The sequence below is a fragment of the Denticeps clupeoides genome, chromosome 3 (genome assembly GCF_900700375.1).
Source record: "Denticeps clupeoides chromosome 3, fDenClu1.1, whole genome shotgun sequence".
Taxonomy (NCBI): domain Eukaryota; kingdom Metazoa; phylum Chordata; class Actinopteri; order Clupeiformes; family Denticipitidae; genus Denticeps; species Denticeps clupeoides.
The window spans coordinates 21,694,188-21,722,031 of record NC_041709.1 but is presented as its reverse complement, the minus strand read 5'-3'; the positions used below and the strand labels follow the sequence as shown (position 1 = coordinate 21,722,031).

At 43.6% G+C, this 27,844-nt stretch overlaps 1 protein-coding gene across 1 annotated transcript in view; it reads left to right on the top strand.

The window, feature by feature from the left end:
* Positions 1 to 16,207: 16,207 nt before the first annotated feature.
* The window catches only part of LOC114785241 (thrombospondin-4-B-like), a 41,876-nt gene continuing 30,239 nt past the window's right edge, over positions 16,208 to 27,844 (top strand). Inside the window, exons 1-18 of the mRNA XM_028971188.1 lie at positions 16,208 to 16,458; positions 16,538 to 16,638; positions 17,334 to 17,439; positions 17,889 to 17,958; positions 18,556 to 18,614; positions 18,774 to 18,857; positions 19,171 to 19,311; positions 19,584 to 19,747; positions 20,403 to 20,484; positions 20,855 to 21,013; positions 21,817 to 21,963; positions 22,181 to 22,331; positions 22,407 to 22,558; positions 22,646 to 23,524; positions 24,110 to 24,237; positions 26,349 to 26,490; positions 26,581 to 26,736; positions 27,456 to 27,617. Coding sequence (XP_028827021.1) covers positions 16,399 to 16,458; positions 16,538 to 16,638; positions 17,334 to 17,439; positions 17,889 to 17,958; positions 18,556 to 18,614; positions 18,774 to 18,857; positions 19,171 to 19,311; positions 19,584 to 19,747; positions 20,403 to 20,484; positions 20,855 to 21,013; positions 21,817 to 21,963; positions 22,181 to 22,331; positions 22,407 to 22,558; positions 22,646 to 23,524; positions 24,110 to 24,237; positions 26,349 to 26,490; positions 26,581 to 26,736; positions 27,456 to 27,617 — 2,943 coding nt within the window. The 5' untranslated portion in view covers positions 16,208 to 16,398. The remainder of the gene's footprint in view (positions 16,459 to 16,537; positions 16,639 to 17,333; positions 17,440 to 17,888; positions 17,959 to 18,555; positions 18,615 to 18,773; positions 18,858 to 19,170; positions 19,312 to 19,583; positions 19,748 to 20,402; positions 20,485 to 20,854; positions 21,014 to 21,816; positions 21,964 to 22,180; positions 22,332 to 22,406; positions 22,559 to 22,645; positions 23,525 to 24,109; positions 24,238 to 26,348; positions 26,491 to 26,580; positions 26,737 to 27,455; positions 27,618 to 27,844) is intronic.

The following is a 27,844-nucleotide window of genomic DNA, read 5'->3' as shown; positions in this document are numbered from 1 at the left end:
AATGATTGACTCATGCCCAGTAACTGTTCTGCCTGCTGGAGTTTTTCTTCACCCAATGGTAGTACCCCGTGAAGCTTTAGACATCAACAGCTTCCGGGTGTTAATCAGGAACGAATGCTCAAGAGAAACCTCGATACCAGTGGGGACAGTGATTGGATGTATGTATTATGTGGACTCCGTGACCAGTATCCCACCCAAAGACACAGTTCCATCAGAGTTCGATGTAAACATGATTGATTTTGGAGACTCACCAATCTCAGAGCAGTGGAAAAATAGACTCCGCACAAAATTGGCTGAGAAATCCCATGTCTTTTCAGTCCATGATTGGGATGTTGGTTTGGCCAGGGGGGTTGAACACAAAATTCGCCTGTCTGACCCTCGACCTTTCAGAGAGCGATCTCGTCGTCTGGCTCCTGCTGACATTGAGGATGTGAGGCAACACCTACAAGAACTGCTGCAGGCGGGAATCATTACTGAGTCTCGAAGCCCTTATGCTTCACCAATAGTAGTGGTTAGAAAGAAGAATGGAGCTGTTAGAATGTGCATAGATTACAGACTATTAAATAGCCGGACTATTCCAGATCAGTACACCACACCCTGTATTGAAGATGCACTTAATGCCTTATCAGGGAGTCAGTGGTTTTCGGTGCTTGATTTGCGTAGTGGATACTACCAAATTGCTATGTCTGAAGAAGACAAGGAGAAAACAGCCTTTATTTGCCCATTGGGGTTCTTCCAATTCGAACGGATGCCTCAGGGAATTACCGGAGCTCCATCGACCTTTCAGAGGTTAATGGAGAAAGCTGTTGGAGATATGAACCTCCTGCAGGTCTTGGTTTACTTAGACGATCTGATTGTCTTTGGAAAAACCCTAGAGGAACATGAAACCAGGCTTCTCAAGGTTCTGGATCGCCTTGGGGAAGTTGGGTTGAAGCTTTCTATGGATAAATGTCAGATCTGCCTACCAAAGGTGAAGTACCTTGGACATATTGTGTCTGCAGATGGTGTCGCTCCAGATCCAGGAAAGATTGAGGCAGTGACTAGATGGCCAAAACCAACCAATCTTAAGACTTTACAATCTTTTCTTGGATTTTGTGGTTATTATCGCAGGTTTATTGCCAATTATGCCGCAATTGTGAGACCTCTGACGGAGCTCACAAAGGGTTATGCGCCCACGCAAAAGAGTAGACGAGTCACGCAAGGTGCAGAGAAAGTCTATTGGAAAGTGGCGGAACCTTTTGGGGAAAGATGGGATCAGTCATGCACAGATGCTTTTGAGCAGATTATTCACTGCCTAACTCATGCCCCTGTTCTGGCCTTTGCAGACCCTGAAAAACCCTATGTCCTGCATGTAGACGCTAGCCTAAAAGGTCTAGGTGCAGTGTTGTACCAAGAGCATCTAGAGGGGTTAAGACCAGTTGCATTTGCAAGCCGAAAATTGAGCCCTTCTGAACGAAACTACCCTGTACATCAACTGGAGTTCCTGTCTCTTAAATGGGCAGTGGTTGACAAGTTTCATGAATATTTGTATGGCGCAAGATTCACTGTACGTACGGATAACAACCCCCTTACTTATGTGTTGTCTACTGCAAAGCTCAGTGCGGTTGGGCATAGGTGGTTGGCTGCCTTATCAACCTATGAGTTCGACATTCAGTATCGGCCTGGCCGTCACAACATTGATGCTGACCTGTTGTCCAGGAATATGACAGAGACAGGAGAATGGGTGACTCTACCACAGTCTGGGGTAAGAACTATCTGTCAGCAGGTGGGTGTCCCCGAGGCCCCTGACACATCATCTTGTTGGGTGGGCCAATTGGGAGCGTCCCCTGAATGTATTCCTGACTTCTATGCATTCCCAACACACATGAGAATGAGATCATTGGAATTTATGTCCACACAAACTCTCAAAAAGGCTCAGGAAGATGATGAGATTATCAGACCAGCATTACAAGCTATCAAACAGGGTCATTGGACGGAAGATAAGAACCTTTCAATGGAGCTGTCACGACTGAAAAAAGAGACTGGGAAGTTGTGCATAAAAGAGGGAATACTATATAGAGTAACCAAAAAGCCATCCGGAGAAGTGGTCAATCAGCTTGTGCTGCCGAAAGAGTTCCGGGAAATGGTAATGAGAGCAATGCATGATGATCTTGGACATCTGGGACAAGAAAGAACCATTGACTTGATTAGGAGCCGATTCTTTTGGCCTAAAATGTCAGTAGATGTTGAAGAATACATAAAGAATTGTGGAGAATGCATCACCCACAAGACCCCTCAACTGAGAGCAGCTCCATTGCATCAAATTGTGACTCATGGACCTATGGAGCTTGTGTGCATGGATTTTCTTTCCATGGAACCTGATTCAAAAGGTATCAGCAATGTACTAGTGGTCACAGACCATTTTACACGTTATGCTCAGGCTTATCCGACAAAAAGCCAAAAGTCCCATGTTGTAGCCAAGGTCCTTATGGAGAAGTTTTTTGTGCATTATGGATTGCCGGCGAGGATTCATTCCGATCAAGGACGAGATTTCGAGAGCAGGCTGATCAGGGACCTGTTGACCTTAATGGGTATTCGCAAGTCACGAACGACCCCATACCACCCACAAGGAGACCCTCAACCAGAGCGGTTTAATCGCACACTACTTTCCATGCTGGGTACCCTTGGTCATGAGAAGAAACGCACTTGGAGTCAGCATGTGGGCTATTTAGTTCATGCTTACAACAGTACCAAGAGCGATGCCACAGGGTTTTCACCCTATTGCCTGATGTTCGGCAGAGAGGCCAGACTTCCTGTTGACCTGTGTTTCGGAACATCTCCAGACGGGGTGAGGGATGCCTGTCATTTGCAGTATGTCTCAAAGCTGAAGGAAGACTTGAAGCAAGCATACAAACTAGCTTCTGACGCAGCTAATAAAAGACATCAAAGAAACAAGAGACTGTATGATCAGCGAGTTACTTTCCAGTCCATAGAGATCGGGGACAGGGTGTTACTTCGGAACTTAGGACTGAGAGGTAAACACAAACTAGAGAGTAGGTGGAGTCCTGATCCGTATGTTGTGGTGGGAAAGATGCCTAATATACCAGTGTTTAAGATCAAGCGAGAAGATGGAACACGTGGTATCAAGACAATCCACAGGGATCATCTGCTTCCCATTGGACAGCTGGTGAGAATACCATCAACCAGCATAGTTGATAATTCACTTTCCAGACCAAGGACCAGAAGAAAGAGTCTTAGAAACGGGACAGAAACGAGAACCGAGCCTCAGGAAGATCAGGATTTTTCTGACACATCTTCTGACTTAGAGTATTTTGTAACTCGTCATGCCACTCGTGAAAAGAACGTGCCTAGAATCAGGAATGCCACTGAAACACTGGGAGATATGGAAGATGAAGATGACTCTCCTTTCAATCAAGATACCAGTCAGGTTGATGGGACTACTACATCTGAGAGTGAGATGGAAGATTGCCGAAGGACTGAAGAGGAGACTAGTGTAGTTTTAGAACAGAACGTGGATCCTGAATTGGAATCTGAACCAGAACTGCTCACTGATTCTCATAGTGATATGCAGAACACTAGATCAGAATGCAGGCCAAAACGAGCTGTGAAGCCTGTAGTTAGACTCACCTATGATGGGCCTGGTAGATCTAGAGATCAGCCTCTGACTATTGTACACAGGGGTATTGTCATTAAAATTGGCCAACGTTGAAGATAGCAATGCTTAGTACACCCATGCCTTAGTATTGTATGAGGACATACAAACTTTTAGAAGGGGGAGGGTGTAACCCAGAGAAAAGTTTGGGAATGTTACATGTGTATATATGTTATTATGTTCATTTTATGTTAATAATTATTGCTAAATATTTGTTCAGTGTTATTTCTGTTTCCTTTTATTATCTGTGATGTTCTGACCTATCAGCGATGGTGGGAGGGATAAGACGGAAGGAAGTGGAGCGCGCGGGAAAAAAGGAAGGGAGTTCGCGGAAAAACGTGGGAGAAGCAAGGAAGAACAGAGTAATACACTGTGGGAAAAAGAACTGATAAATAACCGGAGATTAGCGGTATGTTAGTCTGGACTATTGTATCAGTTAGACACTAAGGTTTACAGTATCTCAGTGAGAGGTGCGTTGTAATATTCGCTGGTGTCTGAAGTCTCCGGCGATTAGCTTAGCCTCTTAGCTCCGTGCTCGGACACGGGCCTGGCATACGAATTCGCCGTCCATCGGCAGGGTGAACGGGCGAGCGCACAGGGAGAGGAGAGGACGAGCACACGCGTGTCGGCGCACCCAGATAGCAGTCTGCGCTACCGGCAACGCGCAGGCTTCCTCTGGCTACGTTGGAGCACCGCATTGTTTCCAGGGTCATCCCGTCATCCCGAGGAGCACCGAAGCTCACGATTTACCTGGAGGTCAGGAGTTACAGTGACTGCAATACCGAAGCACGCCATATTGTGCTGGGAGCCGTAAGTGATAAGACTGAAGCACCTCGACATTTTGCTGCACACAGGCCTGCACCGTGGGGGTTATATTTTTTTGTCACTTGCCGGCTTTAGTTTAAGTTATTTAATTGGTTTACTGTTTGAAAGTGTATTTTATGTGTGTTGTGTAATTTCTTTTGAGTTCCTTGTTTAATTATATAAAGGAAAGAAATACATATTTTGTACATGTTATTATCTGTGTGTTGTTTATACCCACTTATATAATTCATTTTGGAATTCCACTAGTTATATTTAAAGATTAAGACATATGAGTAAAGGATCACTTTTAGTGATATGAACCCAGAGCCCAGCTCTCATAGTCGTGGGGTAAAAGGGCTACATAATGTTAACAGAATCACACTAAAGCTACAAGGGCCATGATGACATTATTACTTTAGATCACACGAAATTCCTCTCTACAGTTACAAGTGCAGGATCACATCGCCAAGCCTCCATTTACTGCCTTGCAGAACTGTTTATAACTATGGTTCTTACTCCTAATTTTCGAATTCCCTACTTCCAGACACTCTATAACACTACATAACACTGTGTAAGTTTTGTGTGTAAGGTGGAATAACAGAGATCACCACGTCTTCTTTTCTTTTAAGTGAATACTTAACATATGGGTATCCCACAGGCATCAGTCTTCTTTAACAATGATCTTATCTTTAACACATCCTACAATACATCGTACATACTTCTCATTGTCATATATTGCCCTCCTGTGCCACTTAAAACCTTTGTTGATTAATTGGATATGTTACTCCCATATTCTCCCCTCTATCTCACTTTGGGGACTTCAACCCTCCAAGTCTTTCACAAGGGCATAAAGTTGGAGGGCACAAAGCAGACACGGGCTTGCTCCTGCCCACATGCAACAAAAACACAAACATAAGACAGCAAACTAAGTCCAAACACTCAAATGATCCGGATTTTATAATAAAAACAGGCACATTATTCAAAATGATCACATAAATAATATCAAGGAGGAACAGCCACCTGCGATATCTACATCGGAAAAGCATCTCTCACAGGTTCTCAAAGCACCTCTGCCAAATCCCACAATGCCAAAAACTGGGCCATACCACCATGCTCATCCTAAAACAACATTTTGAGGAGACTCTGGTCTCCTCAGGACAGTAATGCCACCTTGTGGGCAAAATGTGGAATTGGCCGAAGTCTGAAGGATAAACCCAGCACACTCATAAAAGACAATTGGCAAACTCCTATGCCTCTTAATTAATTTTGAAGAAGAGATTGAGACAGCAACAGGGCCCAATGCCTCCCACACTCTTCTCATCCCATCCTGTGCAGCTTATATGATGTGGTACACCCTGAACCAGACAAACAAATAATGTCACACACACACACACACACACACACACACACACACCAAAGTAGCATCCACCATGACTGAGTCACTGAATGGTTGGTCTCCTGTGAGAGAGGAGGACCCAGACAGTGATGAGCTTCCCCTCAATCTTCTCATCTCTCCACCATGAATGAAGAGTCTCTCTAAACTAAACTAAACCCTGACAAGGACACCAGCCTGGTTACCCCCCAGGTCACATCCATGTAAAAATATTAGCAGTTTCGTATAGTGCCACCCCGTGTTCCCAGAAAGTGTGAGCCATAAGTTTTCCATCTTGGACATGGTTCATGAAAACGTAAAATTTTGTGGGAAATTTGGTCCCGCTTTTGCTTGCCAGTGAGCAGACGAGCCGCTGAATTCTGCACTATTTACAGAATACCAAATACCAAAGTAAAAGGAATTCCATTAATCCACCTTTGAGGTGATGAATGCATGATAAATGAATGGATTAAGGACTGACCAATACCACTGGATGGGTTAAGGACCGACCAATACCAAAAGTAAAATGAATTACAGTAATCCAGCCATGAGGTGATGAATGCATGGATTGCATTCTAAGGACACTTGTTTATCAAATTTAAAAGCACTATCAAGGGTGATACCAAGATTTTGTACGGATGGTTTGAGACATTGGGGAGACATTGTTGTCATTTAGATTTAGAACATTTTTGCTCATCCAGGCTCTGATCTCATTTAAGCACTTGACAAGTGGTCAGATAGAATCATTTCTAAGTGCTTTGGAAATCATCTGCATAGCGATGAAAAGCAATAGTGATTTTTCTGAAAATTGACCCCAGCGGCAGTATGTAAAATGCCTAAAGCACATCTGTACAGAAAGTATTTGTAAAATTTCATTAAGTGCCAAACAAATCATTGCCTCTGACAAAACAAATAAAGCGAAAAAGCCGTGGACCCACATTCTTTAAAAAAAAAAAACATCCAAGTTATGTACTGAAATTTACACATCAGCATGTTTGTCATGCAAAGTTCATTATTCACATGGACGAAAAACCAGGACACCATCTGAAAGCTGAAATGACAGTTTGTCACAGCGGGCCTTAACAATGAAACAAAGACTCGCAAGCAACTTGAGAGGAGGAAAAATTGCGAAATCTGTGAGGACAAGCATAAGCCAGGAATATTATGAACAGGGAGGATAACAGCAGCCCACCCAGAAATGGCAGCTACATACACGGCCTTTTAATGGAGGGAGGTCGCTGGGACACACAGATACAGACACAGTCTTTTATTGATCAATCAGAGCCACTTCATGTGTTAAATATTTTCCTTAATGAATAATTTTTGTTGTTAACTTTTGGTAAACATGTATTAGTAGAGCAGTAGCTCTCGTGTTATATCATGATTATGAATCCTTTAATAATAATTTGTTGTTGCTTCTGCTCTGTGTAGACAGGGATCATTATGGACGCCCGTCTGAAGGAGCTGACCCCTGCAATTCCGTTCACCTTCTTGAAGGCCGTCCCTGCAAATAAGCAGGACAACCGCAGTGTCTGCCCATGTCCTGTCTACAAGACCAGACAGTGTGGGCCCATCTACATCTGGACTTTCAACCTGAAGACTAAAGAAAGCCCCTCCAAGTGGACACTGGCAGGAGTAGCCCTTCTTCTGCAGATCTGATTTGTTATTACTTGTTGTATATCTGATGTTTTAGGTCTGAAGGTTAATTTTTTTATGTCTGAAGTTTATTAAATATTTAATTCCATTCACAAAAATTGCTGTTTTAATTTTTTTTTATGGTTTACTCTATTATGTGTCAAAAATATTTGTCATAGGGTCTAAGGTAAGGGTCTATCAAGGTTCCAGACCTTAATTAGCTTATATATCATTAGGAGAGGCCAAGATATGTAAATATTTTAGTTTGTGTAAATTAATTGTTTCATCAAATTAAAACCAACAGTGGTCCCAAACCACCAGATTGAGAAGCAGCACAGTCTCCATTCTATTAACAGCAATTAAGAGTCTGTCACGACAGGTGAAGGAAGCGCAGAGATGGGACATGATGGGAATAAGGATTTTATTAATCAACACAAATAAAACAAACCAGAACTCAGAACTCAGAACTCAAAGAACACATACAGGTCAAGTTCACGAAAATGCTGTCCCTGCAGAGGGGCGGAGTCACAGGCTTTTAATGGCGGTCCGGATTGGGCACAGGTGATGTGTCCATGTGCCGTCAATCCTGACAGAGCCCCTCCCTCCAAGGGCTACGTCCTCGAAGCCCCAGCAGTACCATCAGAGGAGGTGGCAGGGCGTACTGGGGCAACCACAGGGCTCCTGCCCTGCTGTTTCCTACCCTTGGAGGACCCGGTCCCTCAGGCTGGCTCCCCGACGTGGTCCAGCATGGTGGCCCTTGACCCTCAGGCTGGCTCCCCAGCATGGTCCCGCATCGTGGCCCTGGTCCCTCCAACCTGCAGACATAACTCATGGCCGATGCTTCCGGGTACGTGCGGGCCCACATACGCCACCCCTGTCTGGTGCCTTCTGAGACCATGCAGCCCCTCTCGCTGCATGTCCCCGCTGGCAAAACTTTGGGGGAGCACCCCCCCGGCTGGACTTGGGGTACCTTGGGGCTCGTCCACCTCGTCCTGGACCTGCACAGTCGGTTCAGGAACCTCCTCGGCGTCAGGAACTGATTCAGCAGCGGTTTGGCTCCGCTGCTGGGTCGCCATCTGGTGGACAAAAAGAGGGAAAGTGGGGGTGACATATGAACACAAATGCCATGCACACACAGAGAAACAGAGACAGACAGAAGAGAGGGTCATCTGGCTCCCTCTCTGGGCTCTCTGGGACCACCTCTGGGGTCACAGCCAGGATCTCGGGAGGCGCAACCTTCTCGCCGCTCGCCAGTGCTGGGTCTTCTTTCACCAGATCCTGACTGGCGCTGGGTGTGGTGGTGGGGCAGAGTTCGATCCCAGGCTCAGGCTCTGGCCAATCAAACTCCACCCTCAGTCTCTCCACGAAGTCCAGAAAACTCATTCTGTTCATCTCTTCCTGCTGCCAAAGGGCTGCGCCCCATGCTGACCCAGTCAGATGCGTGATTATGGTGGTGATCTGAGAGGGAGGGAAGAGCAGCAAAGTACACACCACAGGATGTTATGAAAGACCGGCATGTACTTGCTGCTCTGCTGAAGGGTCCGGGTACAAGAGGGACATCCCAAAACGGGGCTGGGTGCATAGCTGGAGATGGTGGTGGGTGTATGGCATGGAGGGTGGTGGACATCCTCTACAGCAGGTGGGGGCGCTGGTGCTGTGCTGCCGTTTAGCTGGGGAACGTCCAGGCAGAGGGAAGGTGGGTCGCCCTGTTCCACCAGCTTACCCCCGCGTCAACGTCCTCCTCCTCGCTAATGTCACACCTCTGGGAGTGACGTGGGTCTCCACGGACCGCCCAACCCGCGTCACCTTCGTTCTCGCCGTGTCTCCTTCGTCTTCCTTGTACCCCTGGAAGTCACGTGGGATGTGCCGGGCTTTGCGAAGATCTCGGACGTGCGTGATGGGTGGAGCCATCCCAACCCGGACCGCCCACCACATCATCGTCGCTTTCGTCGTCCATGTCGTCCCACCAGTGGTTCCAAGGGTTGTCCACCCTGCAGACATCCCGACCGCAGACACGATCAGCTCCCACGGGCAGTACTCTGGCAATTCCGGCAGGAGCCTGTCCATCTCTCCGCTGGAGGTAGGCCTCCGTTGACGCTTGCGGGTTTCACTGACTCGGTCATCATGCGTGGCTCGCCGGGAACAATGCGCTCCACCAGAATGGGTGGCGCGTCTCGCCGTGGTTCCTCCCGACCCCACGGGTGTCTCTCCAGCACTTGCCGCTGGTGCCTGCTGGCGCCTGGCTGCATCTTTCATGGCGCTCCTTCTCTGCCTTCTTCCTCTGCGCTTTTGGGTAGAGCGACGGCATTCTGTCATGACGGCGAGCTGACGGGGGAGGGAAGCGCAGAGTCGGGACATTCTGGGAAAGGGAACTGAAACAAAAGCAGGCTCGATGGCCGTAAACAGTTCAAAAAGGGGAAAACACAAACCAGCCCGCAGGCGTGTGACGATTGCCAGAACTCAAACCATACACCTACATAAGTTACCAGGTTCGCACCAGAGTTCACCAAAGTTCACAAAAATGTCGTCACTGCAGAGGGGCGGAGTCACAGACTTTTAACAGCTGTCAGAATTGGTTTCAGCTGTAGCCATCACCTGGAGCCAATCCTGACAGTCTGCAAGGGGCTTTATTAAAAGCATAATCAGGATTTCTACAATGTTTTGCTAATTTTAACTGAATAATTCATAAAAAACATATCATATCATTATCAATATCATATCATGTCAATATCATTATGGTTTTGTAAGAATGGACATCGCGGGAGCCTGTTTTTGTCTTGCCTAACAGATGTCTGCAGGGGGAAGTGTGACATTCCTGTGTCGATGGTTGTGGGTGAAGATTCGACACCCCGGTTTTTACATGCCTTTTGTCCGACATCAACGTGTGAAGTATCAGCCGTCAGGACCGCCCACCCTCTTTGTCTTCCCCAAATGGGAGGCACCGGGGGGGCGTGACATCAGAAACAACAGGTTCTGATTGGTCAGTGACAACTTCCTGTAGGCCAGTGACAACTTCCTGTAGGCCAGGGGTATAAAAGTCTGCACACATGTGGAAAGGGGGCTCTCTGAGGTTCTTACTCAGGGGGGTTTCTCTCCCCCTCTCTTTCTCTTCTCCCTCTTTACTCTTTCTTCTCATTTTTACTTTCTCTGTAACCTTGGTACCTTTTTACATTCAATATTCACATGTAACTACAATAATTATTTACCGGTGTTAATAAATTAGAAACTGTTCATTTTTAACCTCTGTTGTGCCATGCCTCTTTCTGCCAGGTAACATCAAATTGGAGTGGTTGAATACAGTGCTTTGTGTGGAGGGAGAAAGAGTTTTTTCTACACACTCTATTCTCTTCCCAACACCACATGGTCTTCATGCGTTTTTTACAAATGGTGATCACGATGTGATACCTTTGCTCGGATGTGGATCTGTGACCGTAAGTCTCTTTTATCTGAATTTTACTGCATAGGGAGGAATAGAATCTATGTGCTTTAATTTAAATAAAAAGGATCTACATATCCTAAAAAGCCCGGGACTGTAGAAACCGAGGCATTTCTAAATCCAGATCCACTCCGACAAGGTATAAAATGAACATAGACTAATTACTGTATCACTTACAATGTGGCATGTAGATATGGCTGGCACAATAGATGAACCCACAAACCAAACTGTAACCAGTAATAACCAGGATTTGTGACATTTTAGATTACTGGTATTACATTGAACATCATAAACCATGTCCCACGGTGAACAATTTGATAATAACTGATCAGGGATTGGAAATTGCACTGTTAAAATTCATTGTTTTTATTTTAAATTCATGTTCAGTATGATCAACATGTTTAGGATCAGAATTTAAATTTATGTGAAACTGTTTCTCTCTCTGAACACCTCAACAATGCCATAATCTCAAATAATAGCTTTTAGTGATAAAGGTGTAATTCTCTAATCACATGGCAACAAGCGGGATTTTATTTGTGTTTATTTTTCCGGTCACTGTTGTTGATTAGACTTGATAAGCCAGTGCAAATCTGCGGAGTTATGAATTCCCTGATATCATTTTAAGCCTCCCACTATATTTACATGTTTTTTGCATTACAGTATCTGATCATTGTTGTCATTTGTTTTTCTGGTTTGGTTTTAATGTACGATGAACACTGTTTTTCTACATGCACAATCTGTATGCAAACCTACAACCTTTTAAATTCATCACACTCCAGACAAAGAACCCAACCAAGTGTGAAAAGCCCTGGATCAAGTTGAATATTCTATGTATGCTGCTGTGTTTGATCTATGTCAAGAAGGCAGGTTTCCCTACAAGGGTGACCTCAGATGCCTGAGGATCGCAAAGGACACAGAACCACAACTATCGGCTACATTGGAATTCCCGACTGACCAGGAAGCAAGCAGATACACAATCATGACCCAATTGTGATCCCCATGGACCCTGAATACTCGAGTGCCCCAGGGGATCAACCGGCCGTCTGTAAGAATGGACATCGCGGGAGCCTGTTTTTGTCTTGCCTAACAGATGTCTGCAGGGGGAAGTGTGACATTCCTGTGTCGATGGTTGTGGGTGAAGATTCGACACCCCGGTTTTTACATGCCTTTTGTCCGACATCAACTTGTGAAGTATCAGCCGTCAGGACCGCCCACCCTCTTTGTCTTCCCCAAATGGGAGGCACCGGGGGGGCGTGACATCAGAAACAACAGGTTCTGATTGGTCAGTGACAACTTCCCGCCCACCCTCTTTGTCTTCCCCAAATGGGAGGCACCGGGGGGGGCGTGACATCAGAAACAACAGGTTCTGATTGGTCAGTGACAACTTCCTGTAGGCCAGTGACAACTTCCTGTAGGCCAGGGGTATAAAAGTCTGCACACATGTGGAAAGGGGGCTCTCTGAGGTTCTTACTCAGGGGGGTTTCCCTCGGAAGCCGGAAGGCTTCTGAGACTTTCTCTCCCCCTCTCTTTCTCTTCTCCCTCTTTACTCTTTCTTCTCATTTTTACTTTCTCTGTAACCTTGGTACCTTTTTACATTCAATATTCACATGTAACTACAATAATTATTTACCGGTGTTAATAAATTAGAAACTGTTCATTTTTAACCTCTGTTGTGCCATGCCTCTTTCTGCCAGGTAACATCAAATTGGAGTGGCTGAATACAGTGCTTTGTGTGGAGGGAGAAAGAGTTTTTTCTACACACTCTATTCTCTTCCCAACACCACATGGTCTTCATGCGTTTTTTACAGTTTGTTCTGAATGTTGTCCAACCCTAGACCTTTTAGAAAGACAAGCAAAAAAGTCTGGCTGAATTGGTGCTTTGTTGGTATCTGCACTCCTCCATTTCCATCTACTTAAAGTATATATTTGGACCATTTTTGTTGATCAGGGCCTATATGACATATAGAGACATATATGAGGGAGCAGACAGAAATGTGAAGGGGGCACATGGTGGCAATGGAGGTGGGAAATGGGTGAGGTGCCAATATTAACAACACTGAAAAAAGGATGCATCTCATAACATTAACTTTCCCTTTGTTAGCTGCTGGGGTGGACCTGACTGCTCACACTACATGAGCAATATTAAGACATTGGAAGCAGAAGAAGAAGACGTGTGCAATAAAATGAGTGACGACTGGAAACGGCTGGAGCAAAAATTTCAATTAAATTGATAATAAAAAGTTAAAATCTCATTTCAAAACGGCTCTACAAATCACCTGCAGCAGACAACAGATAACATTGTGTGGTGATTGTGGCAAAGTAGGGAACGACCAAAAGTTTAACCTTTTCACATCCACATCATAAAAAAAAAAGTATGCAGCAAAAAGTTCTCAGCAAAAGTAAAAATCCTTTCCACGTAAATATCATAAGGTTCTCCAATGGAAAGTAGCATGGAAGGCGGCGCTCCTTGCTACTTCCTTTAAATTATATCAATGAAGCAATTTTCTATTTTTCCTCAATTTCCTTAACACCACATTCTTTCCTTTCCCTTGTAACATAATCTCTTCTCTTGATTAACACTCGTCTTTCTCATTTATTCAGAATGTCGCAGTCATGGCTGGGTGCAGCTGGGGACACAGCTGGCACCAATCAGCTTGACAGCAGGGCTCCAGCCATGGACGGGTGCGGCTGATTAGGCGTTCATGGGTGGAGCCCTGTTATAAGGACCTGTTGGGCAGAAGACCAACGTCACGGACCGATGTGGACCGTGCAACTCATGTGTGTAGTTGTTGTCAGTTCTGGCAATCGCCACACGCCTGTGGGTTCGTTTTTGTTGTGTTTCCTTTTTGGCCCTCGTACCTGTTTTGTTTCTTTGTGTAAATAAATCATTGTTTCCCAGTATGTCCCGCTTCGGCACTTCCTTCCCTTGTCAGCCCGCTGATGCGACAGTGGCCTTGATTTTCCCTATATTAGGGACTGCCCTGCCCCCCAAATATTCTGCTTTATACATAACATCTCTCCGTAGCCTTTTTTTTCCCTCCCTATATAAACTGGAACATTTTGTTCACCACAAATCTTCCTGGTATCGGGAATGTTGCTGCCAGGAAGGATAGAACTGATAGGACGTTACCACCAAAATCTTTCCCAACATCCTTAAATCCCTTGATCTCCCAAGATACCGTTTTTGTTTTTGTTTTCAAATTTTCCTTATCTTCCCCAAAATAAATCCAGAGGTGAAGCGCCTTCTTGACCATGTTATTTCCCCTGCCAGGTTAGCAGGAGTTCAGTGCGGTCAGACAGGAGCTGCCAGGATGGTGCACCGATGACGGAGCATGCAGAACAAACACGTGACAAACACGGGCTCAGGAGCCGAGCACCTAAAGAAATATCATGTGACCCATCCCATAATGCATTTCAGAAGAACCATCGTGGTCCAAAAGTGGCGGCAATAATTTTCTACCAATAACAAGTGTCTATCAGCGCAGAATAAAGAAAATGTTTTGTTTATGTATAATGCAGAAGGAAAGGAGGAGGGGTGAGGAAAGAGTATAAAAGGACCACGGACAGCGCCGGTAACTACTGGGACTGATGTGTACACACAAATCAAGTAAATTCAAAGTCATACTTTTTTCAGAGTTTTCAAATAGTCTTTTCACCACCAGTCTTGAAAAACCCTTGAAAAAACAACTTTGAAAAGTTCACCAGCAATTTAGCAGTAGGCCAAAAAGTTAACTTTATAGACTGTGCATGGGATAATGACACTGTTTCTCCTGCTTGTAAAAGCACTGATCCCATGTATCATATTTGATACTTTGGCCATTACACATTAAAAGTATGCATCATTTAATACTTCGGACAATAACAAACATCATCATGCTCTGAATTTGAAGTCCAGTTCCTATCTTCCACTCCGTTATCTGCCTCTAAAAGGCCCTCAATGTCACCCAGACTGCAAACAAGCAATTGAACTTCCATTTATCCATCTACCAATTAGCCTTTGCATAGATATTTATGAATTCTGAGTCTAATTGTTTGTTGTAATATCACATTTGATATTACATAATTGATTCATCAAATGGAAGACAAATGTATATAAAATCGGTAAAAAAATATCAAGATTCAAGATTGGTTTATTGTCAGTTCAACAGTATACACAGCATACAGCGTATTGAAATAATGTTTCACACAGACCCCCCCATAGTGCAATCATCAGAGAAAATTATACAGTATATGTATTTACACACTAAACTAAACCAAACTATACTAACTAAAAAAAAAGCTGTACAAGTTATCTCTATAGGAGAAAAATGAAACTTTTCTGTACAATGAACAGGTCAAACAAGACATAACTAGACATAACTGGATGTAGTAGTGCTTGTAAGTGGATATGCTGGATATTTCAAACAGTACACACAAGACAAGACAAACATGCAAGATGTGAAGGAATGTGCAAAATATCAAATGACCATTGAGGGATTTACCAATAAATCTCCTTTTATGTGAGAATTGTTGTACTGCACAAGGCAGAAGTCTGAAATACGACACGCACGGCATTAATAACGTGAGATTAGGTGACAGTTTTGAAGAAGAACTGATAAGCCATTCGACGTAAAGCCACATGCACGTCAGATTCACTGAGTCGCTGCGCGATGATGGGATGGGGTCAGTTGTTATGGAAACAGATTAAGGTCAAAAAAGATATCTCGGTCATGTTCGAGCAGTGCTGTCTGGAGTTGGCCTTATTTTTTTTCTGATATCCAGATCTTTGATTTCATGAAGCCTCCTTCAGCTCAAGTTTTGTTTTTCAGACTAAAATTTACAGCATTTATCAGCATTTACCAGACGCCCTTATCCAGAGCGACTTAGGGACAGTACCCCCTGGAGCAACTCAGGGTTAAGTGTCTTGCTCAGGGACACAATGGTAGTAAGTGGGGTTTGAACCTGGGTCTTCTGGTTCATAGGAGAGTGTGTTACTCACTAGGTTACTACCACCCTCTGCAGCAACGAATCAACTAAAAAATACTGAAACGAAGTAAAAGTACATACATAATTACGGTTTAATCAAACCTGAACAGTTCGTCAAGCATTTATGACGTATCGTCAAGCGTTTCTTCTTTCACTTCTGTCTTATTGAGTGATGGATGTATGTCAGAACTCTCTCTCTCTCCCCCTCTCTCTCTCTGTTTCTCTCCCTCTCTCTCTGTTTCTCTCTCCCTCTCTCTCTGTTTATCTCCCTCTCTCTCTCTATCTCTCTCCCTCTCTCTCTCTGTTTCTCTCCCTCTCTCTCTCTCTCTGTTTCTCTCTCTCACCCGCTCTGTCTCTCTCTCCCTCTCTCTGTCTCTCTCTCTGTTTCTCTCCCTCTCTCTCTCCGTTTTTTTCTTGCAAAAATGAGCAGAATGCCCGGCGCGCCACTGCGGATCTCCCGGAGTTCCGCTCCGCGATGAGCATCCGCGTCGCCGAGCCTCCGCTCCGCGGCCCTCGGGCTTCCTGCGCCCGGACATGGAGGTCGGAGCCACGGCCGACGTGGAGCGGTTCATGCGGACGCCCCTGGTCCTCTGGGTGAGAGGCGATTTTACGGAACGTCCCGTCTGCTGATGCGACAGAGCTGCCTCATGTCCCCTTCTCGTCCTCTGATCAGGTGAAGACTTTTGGAAACGTGGGTGAGAAGGATGGGGGCGTGATCGCAGAGTACTGTGAGCTGGTCGATGGGTTATTTCTCAACCAGATCATGGAGGAAATGTAAGTACGACGTGTAGGCATCTGCAGAGGGTCCCTGCAGACATTTACCTGCTTTTGTAAGAGTCACTGGTCGGTTCTGTGATATAAACCCATAGAAACACGGTGATTAAGGATTTTTTTTGGCTGCTGGCAATTTGCCTGAAAATGAAAGTTGTTCTATGCTTTTCCTAGAACATCATGAGTTTCCTGTAGATGCGCCGTTTTTACGTCAGTGAAAGGAATTCTTTGTCTTTTTCATTTTTGCTCTTTAAACCAATAACGTCTTTACCCAACTGATTAAAACGTTTAAATTGAGGATGTAATCCTAAGCGGTCTGACCTGAAGAAAGTAGGGGAAGCCCAGAGGATTATATGGATTTTGGCAGGACAGATGTTGGAGATTCAGACAGATTCCAGAATTATACTGGCGATTCCCAGACAGCCGGACGTCATGGAAGAAACGCGTTTGAGGTCACTGTGTCATTGGTAGAAGAGCTGCTGCTTTTGGCTTTAAACATCTGTCTCCGTCTGGCACGTTGGATGAACGTTGGAAAACTGTAAATTAAGGGATGGATTGTACATTCGCTGGAAAAACAGTGGCTGGAAAAAATGATCCCAAGTCACTGGCATAGTAAAAGTGTGCAGCCTTTGCCACTGCCTGTCACCAGGTTCTTGTTGTACAGAATCACCACCAATTGTGTATTTTATTCCCTTCAGAGACCCTAAAGTCACAAGTTATACAATAAAGAAAGTGAACGGTGATGTCTGCCAGAGGATTCAGAACCTATCTGTTCTCATTCAGCACATTAAAACCTATTACCAGGTGAGAGAAAAATGTATATGTATATATGTTTAATGAACAGTACAAGATTATTGAATGGGATTCATAACACTCATTTGCTTAAAAAAAACCCACTATTAGAACAAGGCATATGGCTGCAGTAACAATGCAGTAAAATTCAGCCAAATTCTGATTAAATCTTATTCCATTTTCTAACTTGAAAATTGTTGGAACTAGTGGTTCAGTTGAGAAATCGCTGGTGAGACCCCATACTGGAACTTTTTCCTAAGTGGAAAGTGGTCAGTCTCCTTGGAGAATTTCACTCAACAGGGGGTTTGGCAGTCTGGGTATATTAACAGCAGTTCTCATTGCAATACTTCCATGGTTATCACTACGTGGTGACAAAAATTCAATTGGCTGAAATTAAAAATGTAATAAATTATATTTTAAAAGCAATTCTAAGATGCACATTTATCTATTTTCTTGACCAGGAAACACTTCAGCAGCTAATAATGATGCCTCTACCCAATGTGCTGCAGCTGGGAAGGGCACCTTTTTCTGGTATGAACTGCACAAAGATTCAGATAAATTATATAAAATATAGCTTGTGATCTATTTGGGAACACTGGTTCCATCCTCAGTGTGAAGCCGACAGCATGGCACCAGTGACAGTTTGGCCTGCTGAGGGGCATTTTACATTTACATTTACAGCATTTACCAGACGCCCTTATCCAGAGCAACTTACAATCAGTAGTTACAGGGACAGTCTGCCTGGAGACGCTCAGGGTTAAGTGTCTTGCTCAGGGACACAATGTTAGTAAGTGGGATTTGAACCTGGGTCTTTTGGTTCATAGGCGAGTGTGTTACCCACTAGGCTGGGGCACGTGTGGGCACAGGGGGGTCACATCACACAAAGGATTAATTTAATTGAGTTGTATTTGCTGCCTCTCGACAAATATGTCCTACAAACAATGGCAATTCTACTCTTATGCAAAATGGACAAATTACAAAACAATATTGTCTAAACATATTTATATACTGAAGCATTTGAAACAATCATCTGATGGACTTTATTGACTTTACTGGCACAGTTCAGCCCGAGGTGCCAGGATGTTACATTTGAATAATAAGAATGAAGTAATGCTTCTTCTTTTTCAGAGCTAAGCTTTGATGAGATGAAAAAAATATTATTGCTGTTACTTGGATGCGCAGTGCAGGTAATTTCACACTAAACATTGTCAAGTTGTTGTCATTGGACTTCTTGTTCCTTTGGTCTCAGCTTACTTGGTTCATGTCAATGTACTAAAAGTGTCATTTGCTGATTATTGTCAAAAACATGTAAAATACTGTACAGTTATTTGCTTTTTTGTTTTTAGTGTGGGAAGAAAGAGGAGTATATTGAGAAGATCCAGACACTTGACTTTGGCATCAAAGCCATGATAGCATCTCACATTCAAGAGGTGATTTAGTCCACATGTGGACATTTGAGCATGTATTTATTGTTGCATTTAATCAATTAAACATGATTAAATATAAAGATTGAGGCATTATTTAATTATGCTACTGTATAGATAGCCTTTACTGTATGTGTATCTGATTGTGTACATGACTGTATAAATCTGAGGTAGATATGTGGTAAATAGAATTAAATCAAGTACATTATGTGATGTACTTGATTTAATTCTATTTAATTCTAAGTGTTTGTTTGTCTCTGTGTGCGTGTGTGTGTGTGTGTGTGTGTGTGTGTGTGTGTTTATGAACATTTTATGACAGGTAACTGAAAGCCAGGACTCTGTATTGGACCTACACTGGCTTGACGTCAGTGACTTCTGCCCGGAGGATTTGGACTCCCTTTGCAGGAGCATGGCTGTACACCTCCAAAAGCTGGTAGACCAGAGGGATCACAATTTGGAGGTACAAGATGGACATCATCTTCACTTCGGAGTGTAAAAGATCCATTTGCTCACTATACAGGTCCTTCTGCATACACAATTGTAGAAATGTTTTTACCGAAGTGAGTCCTGTAGTATATAAGGTTACTTAACTACTGAATACAAATTGAAGAGGTCAGATGTACATTTCATAAAGCTTAGACACATGAACCCATCCTTCTTGAGATTGCAGAGTTCTGTGTGTTCTGTTTCACTGTATGTTACAGTCGTTGATGTTGTTATTGTACCTGGCAGACCATAGTAGATCTGATGCAGGAGAGGGAGTGTAGACCACTGACTGAGTTAAATGCTCTACCCATCGACTCCTCCCACGCTATCCACGATCCTGCTTCCCAAAGGCACATGGCAGTCGAACTTGCTGACACCAAGGCCAAGACCCGACGCCTCAGGCAGGAGCTGTAAGGCACCCAACTTCATGGTCTTTATGAACATTCTGGAGGCGTTGTCATTATGACTGATTTTCATATGGGTGATAAGAATTTTATGCCTGACCCCAATATACAGTATAATATGCAATATAATTTGTAATAAGTAGTTTGTGTGATCACTCTCATCGCTGTAAGCATTGCAGCATTCCACTGATGAATATAACTGAATCAACCCAGATTCATAAAAAGCAAGAGGCAGGAGCTTCTGCTCTTTCATGTGACCCATTTTGCTCTTCCTCCTCCTCCTCCTCCTCCTCAGTAATGCAGACCTAGAGCCTCCCACAGACCTGCTTCTCCTGCAGTTTCTGCTCTGCTTCTCTCTCTTTCTCTGAGCTCCCTTTGTCAGGGGGTATCTGATGATTACAGCTCAAGGGTTTTAGCTGTGGACTCGTTCAGTACGTGACCGAGTATTTTTAGAGCCTTTTGGTTTGATTGTGAATAAAAAAAAACACAAACAATGAATGCAAGTTCAATAGGGCCATGCTACTTAATGTCAGTCATAATGATGATACTTGGAGAGCCACATTCGTTTCAGAGGTCATGAAAAGTTTCACTGCGTTAGAATACATCTGGACATGCATATGTGTGTGAGCATTTACTGACACCCATCTTTACGACATGACAGAGAAGAGAAGAGTGAACAGCTTCTGGACTGTAGGCAAGATCTGGAGAGTCTGGAGGCTGAACTGAAGCGGTTTCAGCAGGAGGTATAAGCTTCTTCTGCTTCTATCATCCACATAGATAATTAAGGTGGATTGTGGATCACGTCAGCAATGTCACCAAATGAGAGTGGCAGAGTGGCAATGTTCTGGAAAAAACAACCATATATATCGGAATGTGCATATTCAACATAATATTGCACAAAGAACTGCGATTGCTAGCTGCAAGCTAATCTGTGATAACTGGGCTGCAAAGATGGGTAAAATGAATAGTTTGTTGAACAGGAAGAGTGGGCATACTCTGTTTGGGCTGTTCCAAGTGTGCATTTTCTCCTTGATGAGACATTTAGTAACTGTGAAGGCGGATTGCTACAGCTGCTACATCTCATGTAAAATCATCTCACTGCCTTCCTTTCAGAACTTGGTGTTGCTAGCAGATGCCCGAGCAATGAGGGTGTATCGGGATGAGCTGGACGCTCTGCGTGAGAAGGCCATGCGGGCGGACAAGCTGGAGAGTGAAGTGGGACGGTACCGGGACAAACTGCATTCTATGGAGTTCTATAGAGCCAAAGTAGAGGTAGGGTAAATTAGGGGTTAAATCAGGTGGGCAGTTCAGCGTGATCATACTTTGAAAAAATAAATTGCACTGCTGGCATGGGGAATGTTAATAAGGCTAAGTACAACAAATAATGAATCACTCATAACTAGCTCTATGAAAAACGACAACCCTAAACAACAGGGTCCCTTATCTTATAATTCTCATGTTGAGGGGAGTTGTGTTTTCTTGAAGGTCATTGCCATATAAAGGCCCACAAATGGTGACAAGGTTGAAAAATCTACTTATTGTATTGTAACTATCATATTGTAAATGTTGTTACCATGTCCCAACCAAGTAAACAGGGTAGCACAAAGTTTGTAATTATTTAATTGGTCAGTGTAAAACTGTGCATAGGTGCTATGCATTTTTACTATGCTTTATGCTAAATTACGCTCATTATTATTTAAAGTAGAGATTTGGTGCATTTTCTGTGATAAACACATGACACATTTTAAACACATTTTCAGTTACTTCACACTGTACACATGGCAAAAATATGGACACTTATAAATATCACACTTCATCACCTGCCTCTATTGCTTGTGATTATGCAATTGACATGAACAACATTGTCAAGTGTGTGTGAATAAAACAGTTTTTATTAAGAAATATTAGTTTAAATGGTTTTAACATTGGATGTTCAGCAAGAACACATATATTATCCCATATTTTGGGATTGTTTAGTGTACATATAGGTTGTATGCCGTGACCACTTAAGTTATGCAATAGAAAATGCTATCCTTGTGCTTAGTTTCTGCAAATAATGTTGTCCTATTTGATAGGAACTCAAAGAGGACAATCAAGTGCTGCTAGAGACTAAGACTATGCTGGAAGAGCAGTTGGAGGGCTCCAGGGCACGTTCTGATAAACTCCACCAGCTGGAAAAACACAATCTTCAGCTACAGGCAAAGATCCATAATATGGAGGAGGTAAGAAAAACAGCTGGTGGCTTCACCCAAAAGTCCATATTTTCTAGGAAGATTTTGAAGGAGAATATGGAACATCAATCAAGACATGTTCCTCAATCCTCCCACATAATTCATGTTGGGTCACAGAAGCTTCTGATTACCTTTGGACCCTGACAGCCATAAAAAACAAGAGAGAACAAATATTATCTAACAGAAGTAACAGAAGCAATTTATTTAGGTGAAGAATGCAGACCAGAAACGCATAGAAGAGCTTTTGGAGGATAATTTTGTTCTGGAGATAGCTCAAAAGAGGAGCATAGAGGAGTCCTTGCACCTGGGCTGGGAGCTGGAACAGCTTTCCAAGTCTTCTCAGGAATCTGAAGGACCAGGTAAGGCTTGCAGTGTCCCCCTTTTCAGGACTTCCATGGTCTGGTGGTATTGAATGCTTCCTTTGTGCCACACAGTGCAAAAGTCACTGGATGCAGAGGTGACAGAAAAGGCCTGCAGTCAAATGCTAAGGCTGGAGAGGGAAAACCAGAGGCTGCTTACAACATTAGAGGAACTCAGAAGAACCAGTGATCCATCAGTTGAATGCAGGCATGATACACTTAAACAGGTGAGAGAAGATAACTGAAGAAAACACTGAAGTACAATAACTATGCAGATTTTCAGAATATAAAAAAATAAAATATTTGTTGTACAGGTGGAAGAGGTGAAGGAAGAAGATGCATGCATTAACAAAACATTTAGCTTAGACATGATCCAAAGCAACACTCAAGATAAGCTGAAGATTTCATTTCCAAAACACATGGATGTCCCAGACAGTACAGACAACAAAGAGCTTATAGAACAAGAAATGCAACACGTGACCTTATGGAGGAATGTGGGATTTATGGGCCTGGATGTACAGATCAATAAACATCTAAAGGAAAAGGACGCAATGCAGGAAAAAATGGACTCCTCCAAGGTGGAGCAGCCAGAATCTGCTGACTATCTGAAGCAAAAGGAGAAAGGAAGCCTGGACCTGCTGTGTGGCATTTTAGACTCATACCATCCTAAAGTCCAGAGGGATGCTGGCACGCAGGAGCAGAATTCACTCGTTCAACATGCACAATGCCCTGTCAGCTGCCACGCCTTGGATGCAGAGAACAAGCAACTCCTTACCGCACTGGAGAATGCAAGTCGGAGGCTACGACGGTTAGAAGCTGAGCTCTGGGATCTTGAGTGTGAAAAGCAAGCCTTGCGAGGTAGCCTGGAGGAACTGCGCATTGGCGACCGCTGCCTGGAGCAACTGGAGGCCGACAGTAAGGCCCTCAAGCAAGAGGCTCTCCAGCTGGAGAGGGACAAGGGCCGGCTAGAAAAAGAGAACCGGCGTCTGCGACAGAGAGTGGAGATTCAGGAGGCCACGCTGGACAGCAACAGCCTCAGTTTGGCTGGGCTGGAGAAAGAGAACCGTGCCTTGGGAAAAGAGCTGGAAGCGCTGAAGGAATGCAATGCCAGGGTCAAAGAACTGGAAAACGAGAGCAGAGATTTGTTAAAGCAGGCTGCCATTGACCAGAAGACCCTCACAGCGTTACAAGAGGTGACTAATTAAAAATGTATGGTTCTACATGGCTGAACGTAACATGCTTGCAGTGTTCAAATGTTCAGTGGATGACAGAAGGGTCTGTTTAGGCTCCTTTATCTTATGATCCTTATGCTGATGGGAGTTGTGTCTTCCAGGAAGTCAATGCCCTATAACGATGCCCATGTATAACAAAATGGTGACAATGTTGAAAAATGTACTAATCATATGGTCACTTCAGTCACCATGTCATAACCAACTGATCCTGATAGCACAAAATACATGATTATTATTATTAACAGATCAGTGTACAACCTGTGCATAGAGGCTATGCAGTTTTGTAATGCTAAATGTTGCACATTTCTGTTATCTAACCCAGGGATTCATTGGCTTTGGGGCATATGACACAACAACATTGTCAATGACTTCACACTGTACACACTGCAAAAATGTGAACATCACATATGAACCACCTTGTCCAACTACAGGCCTACACCTGTGGCGCGGTTAGAGCGCATAGATTAAAACATACAGGATTTTAACGTTTGCATAAACATGCTCGCGAACTGCCTACAAACACTATGTTTGACCATTCTGCTGTAGGACATGGTGAGTGAGAAGCTAAAGATGCAGAATAAGGACAAGGAGCTGGAGAAACTCACTCGTGAGCTGGAGAAGATGGGGCTCAATGAGCAGCAGCTTCTTTCTGACCAGAGGGCTGCAGATGACAGGTAGACAGTGACAAAATTGTTGAATTATAAAAATATATGGTATAAATCATGTTTTTTTTTCCTTCTCTATTTTCTCTAGTTAATAAAGTAATGGTCTAAATCTAAGACTACCCTTACATTTAGTCTTCTAAGGTTAAGACTACCCTTACAAGACTACCCAAACATTTTTTCTCTCTCTACTTTACTTCTCTACGTCTAGATGGCAAATGTAATACAAAACCACTTTTTTTACCACTCAATGTTACAATGTCACGTTTCCACTCAAATGTTGGCACGCATTGGTCTTGCATTTTTTTATATTACAGAATAAAATAAACAAAAAAATTGCAAACATGGCAAAAGGTCTCTCCAAATCAGGGAGCTTTTGCTGTGATTGCAGTTTTTCGCACTCTTGGCTTCTCTCCACCACCTGACCAAAGACAACAATGACGGTTTCCAGCAGTCCTGAACAATCATTCACACATGTTACTGAGCATCTTATGAAGTGGCTTTTCATGATGACAATAGTGAATAAATCAATCATGAAGATAAAAAAGAGGCGACTTTGTCAAACATGCTTCACTTTCTCCTGATACAACAAATACTAAATATGTTTCTTGCATTGGATTCTTCAAAACAGCTCCATATTAGTCTCCAGAACCACCATACAGTGGGTGCATCTGACTGGTAGAGTTAATTTTTTAAAAGGTACTTTAAGGGCCAATACTGTAATTGTTTTTTTTATTCATATTTAATTCATTATATTATTTTTCAGTTAACCTTTTTTACACTGATCAGCTATATCATTATGAAGAAGAATTTCATTGATCTCCTTACAGTGGTACAACAGCTGGCAGTGTGGGGGATATATTTTAAATGAAAACTTTGTCCTTCAGCCAAAATAAATTTGGCAAGCATGAGGATTTGAGTGAATTTGACAAGGATCATTTCATTTCATTTCATTTACAGCATTTATCAGACGCCCTTATCCAGAGCGACTTACAATCAGTATTTACAGGGACAGTCCCCCTGGAGCAACTTAAGGTTAAGTGTCTTGCTCAGGGACACAATGGCAGTAAGTGGGATTTGAACCCGGGTCTTCTGGTTCACAGGCGAGTGTCTTACCCACTAGGCTACTACCACCCTTTCAGATGTACGTTGGGGATCGCAGGCTGGCTTGTGTTGTCTGATCCAGTAGAAGAGCGTGAAAAATGTGAAGGCTGTCACGTTCTAGGGGTTAAGAAATGTAACAAGGGACAACGTAACAAGGAGAGGAGGACGTCCACTGTTTCACACACAACCAAACAAAGCATACAAACAGTGCTTTTAATGTACAGTGAGCTAAGATGTACAATAACAGCGGACTCAGCACAGCTAACCAAAATCAGTATAGCCTAAAGGTCTCCAAAGGTCTCCAGAGGGGATAACTCAAACACGCACAAATGTTAACAAAAAAAAGGCATGTAAACACACACAAACATCACCCAAAACAACAACCCACAAATGAGATTCACAACGGAGCTCCTTGCAAATCCCCGTGGCCTCTTGGGACCTCCCTGAAGATGAAGGGCCTAGCTGACCCTGGGGACCTCCCAAACACCATCTCAAGTCACATTATATAGGTGGAAGTGACCAATAGGCAGATGGTAGGTGGAGCTGGTAGGCTTTAACTCCTCCCATGAAGTCAACCTAAAAGAGACAGGGACACAAAAACATAGGCAGCCACACAGAACACATGGAAGCATACATGGATTGCCACGAATGGGGATGCATTGCTGCAGACTGGTAGGATGCTGACCTGTGTCCACCACCAAAACCGCCTAAAAGGGTCACATAAGCATTGCACCAAAGCGCAATGGAACAAGGGAGGAATGGTTACCTTCAGATGACATAGCACCAGGGAAGAAGGCAATGTGATGCTGGGAAGCCTTGGGTCCTGCATTCATGTGGATGTTACTTGTACCATCCATGTATTATGTACCACCTAACTAAACACCGTTGCTGACCAAGAACACACCTTCTTGGAAAAAATATCACAATGTTATGGCTGATTAATTTCTGTTGTCTTGGTTTTCAATGGAGAAATAGTTCTTCTGTTGGAATCTTGAAATCTGTCACTTCTGTTGTCTCAGTCGATACAAGCAGCTCGAGTCTGACCTGGAATCATCTCTGAAGAGGTGTGTGGAGATTAAAGAGGAGAAAATGACAGTGCTGGAAAGTCGTCTTAAGGAAACCTCAGCCCTCAACCAGCAGCTGCGCCAGGAGCTCAGGACCGTCAGTCACAACACAAATGCACTGGCCTTCTGTGATCTCAACCTGAAGCATGAGGGTATAACATTAATGTGTGACTTGTTCATTGACCAGGTAAAGCAGAACTATGAAGCAATGCTGCAGAGAGAGGAGGAAGATTGGTTGAGCCATGGTGACATTGGAGGTCTGAGAGCATGGCAGAAAGAAAGCCAAGAAGCCACTCGAGAGCTCCTCAGGGTTAAGGACCACCTTATTGAGGTGGAAAGGAATGTGAGTGCTGAACATCTCAAATTCCAATATCAAACGAAATCAACGTGACAGAAACTAGACGAGATGCGATGATAATTATAACAAAATATATCACATAAAAACGTTTATTTATTTCCTACTAAAACAATAGACTAAAACACAATTTTCTTTGACTAAAGCTAGACTAAAATATTAATGGATAGTTCTGACTAAAATATCACTAAAAGTCAACTGAAACTTGTCTAGACCAAATTAAGTGTGCGACAGTGGAGACCTAGTGGGTAACGTAGTGGACGCGTAGAGGACTCATAATCAGAAGGATGCTGATTAAAGAAAAGTGAAAGTGAAGTGATTGTCACTTGATACAGCAGCACAGCACACTGTGCACACAGTGAAATTTGTCCTCTGCATTAAACCCATCACCCTGAGTGAGCAGTGGGCAGCCATGTAAGGCGCCCGGTGGGTGTGGGGACGGTGCTTTGCTCAGTGGCACCTCGGCGGATCAGGATTCGAACCGGTAACCTTCTGATTACGGGACCGCTTCCTTAACCACTAGGCCACCACTGCCCCACCATGGTGACACTGAGGAGACACTGAGTAAAGTACCATCCCCACACACTGCTCCCCGGGCTCCTTACATGACTGCCCTTTTCTAAAAAATAAAAATGAATAAAATGACTAGACTAGAACTAAAATTAAGACAGTCCGTCAAAAACTACAGCTCTCTCTTTCCTGCACAGAATGCCACACTGCAGGCAGAGAGGCAGGCCTTGGAGACACATCTGGAACAGCTGCAGACACAGACAACTGGACAAAATGCACAGACTCTGGCTCTGCAGCAGCAGTTGGCATCACTACAGGAGAGCAGCATAACCCTGCAAATGCAGAATGCACAACTGCAGGTTAGTTGACGAGGACACAGACCATGAAAAGCAGCCTATTATGTTGGATTGTCCTGTCCATTCCAGTCTTGTGAACCTTACATCTGACGTATAATTGGTTGGAATTTATTTAGGATAAGTGTACATCTGGACATGTAAATGATCCAAATTTTGCAGTGAACGGTGCAGTGATGGATGAATATTTTGTGTTTATAGATGCATAAACATGTTTATGGATGTTTATAGAT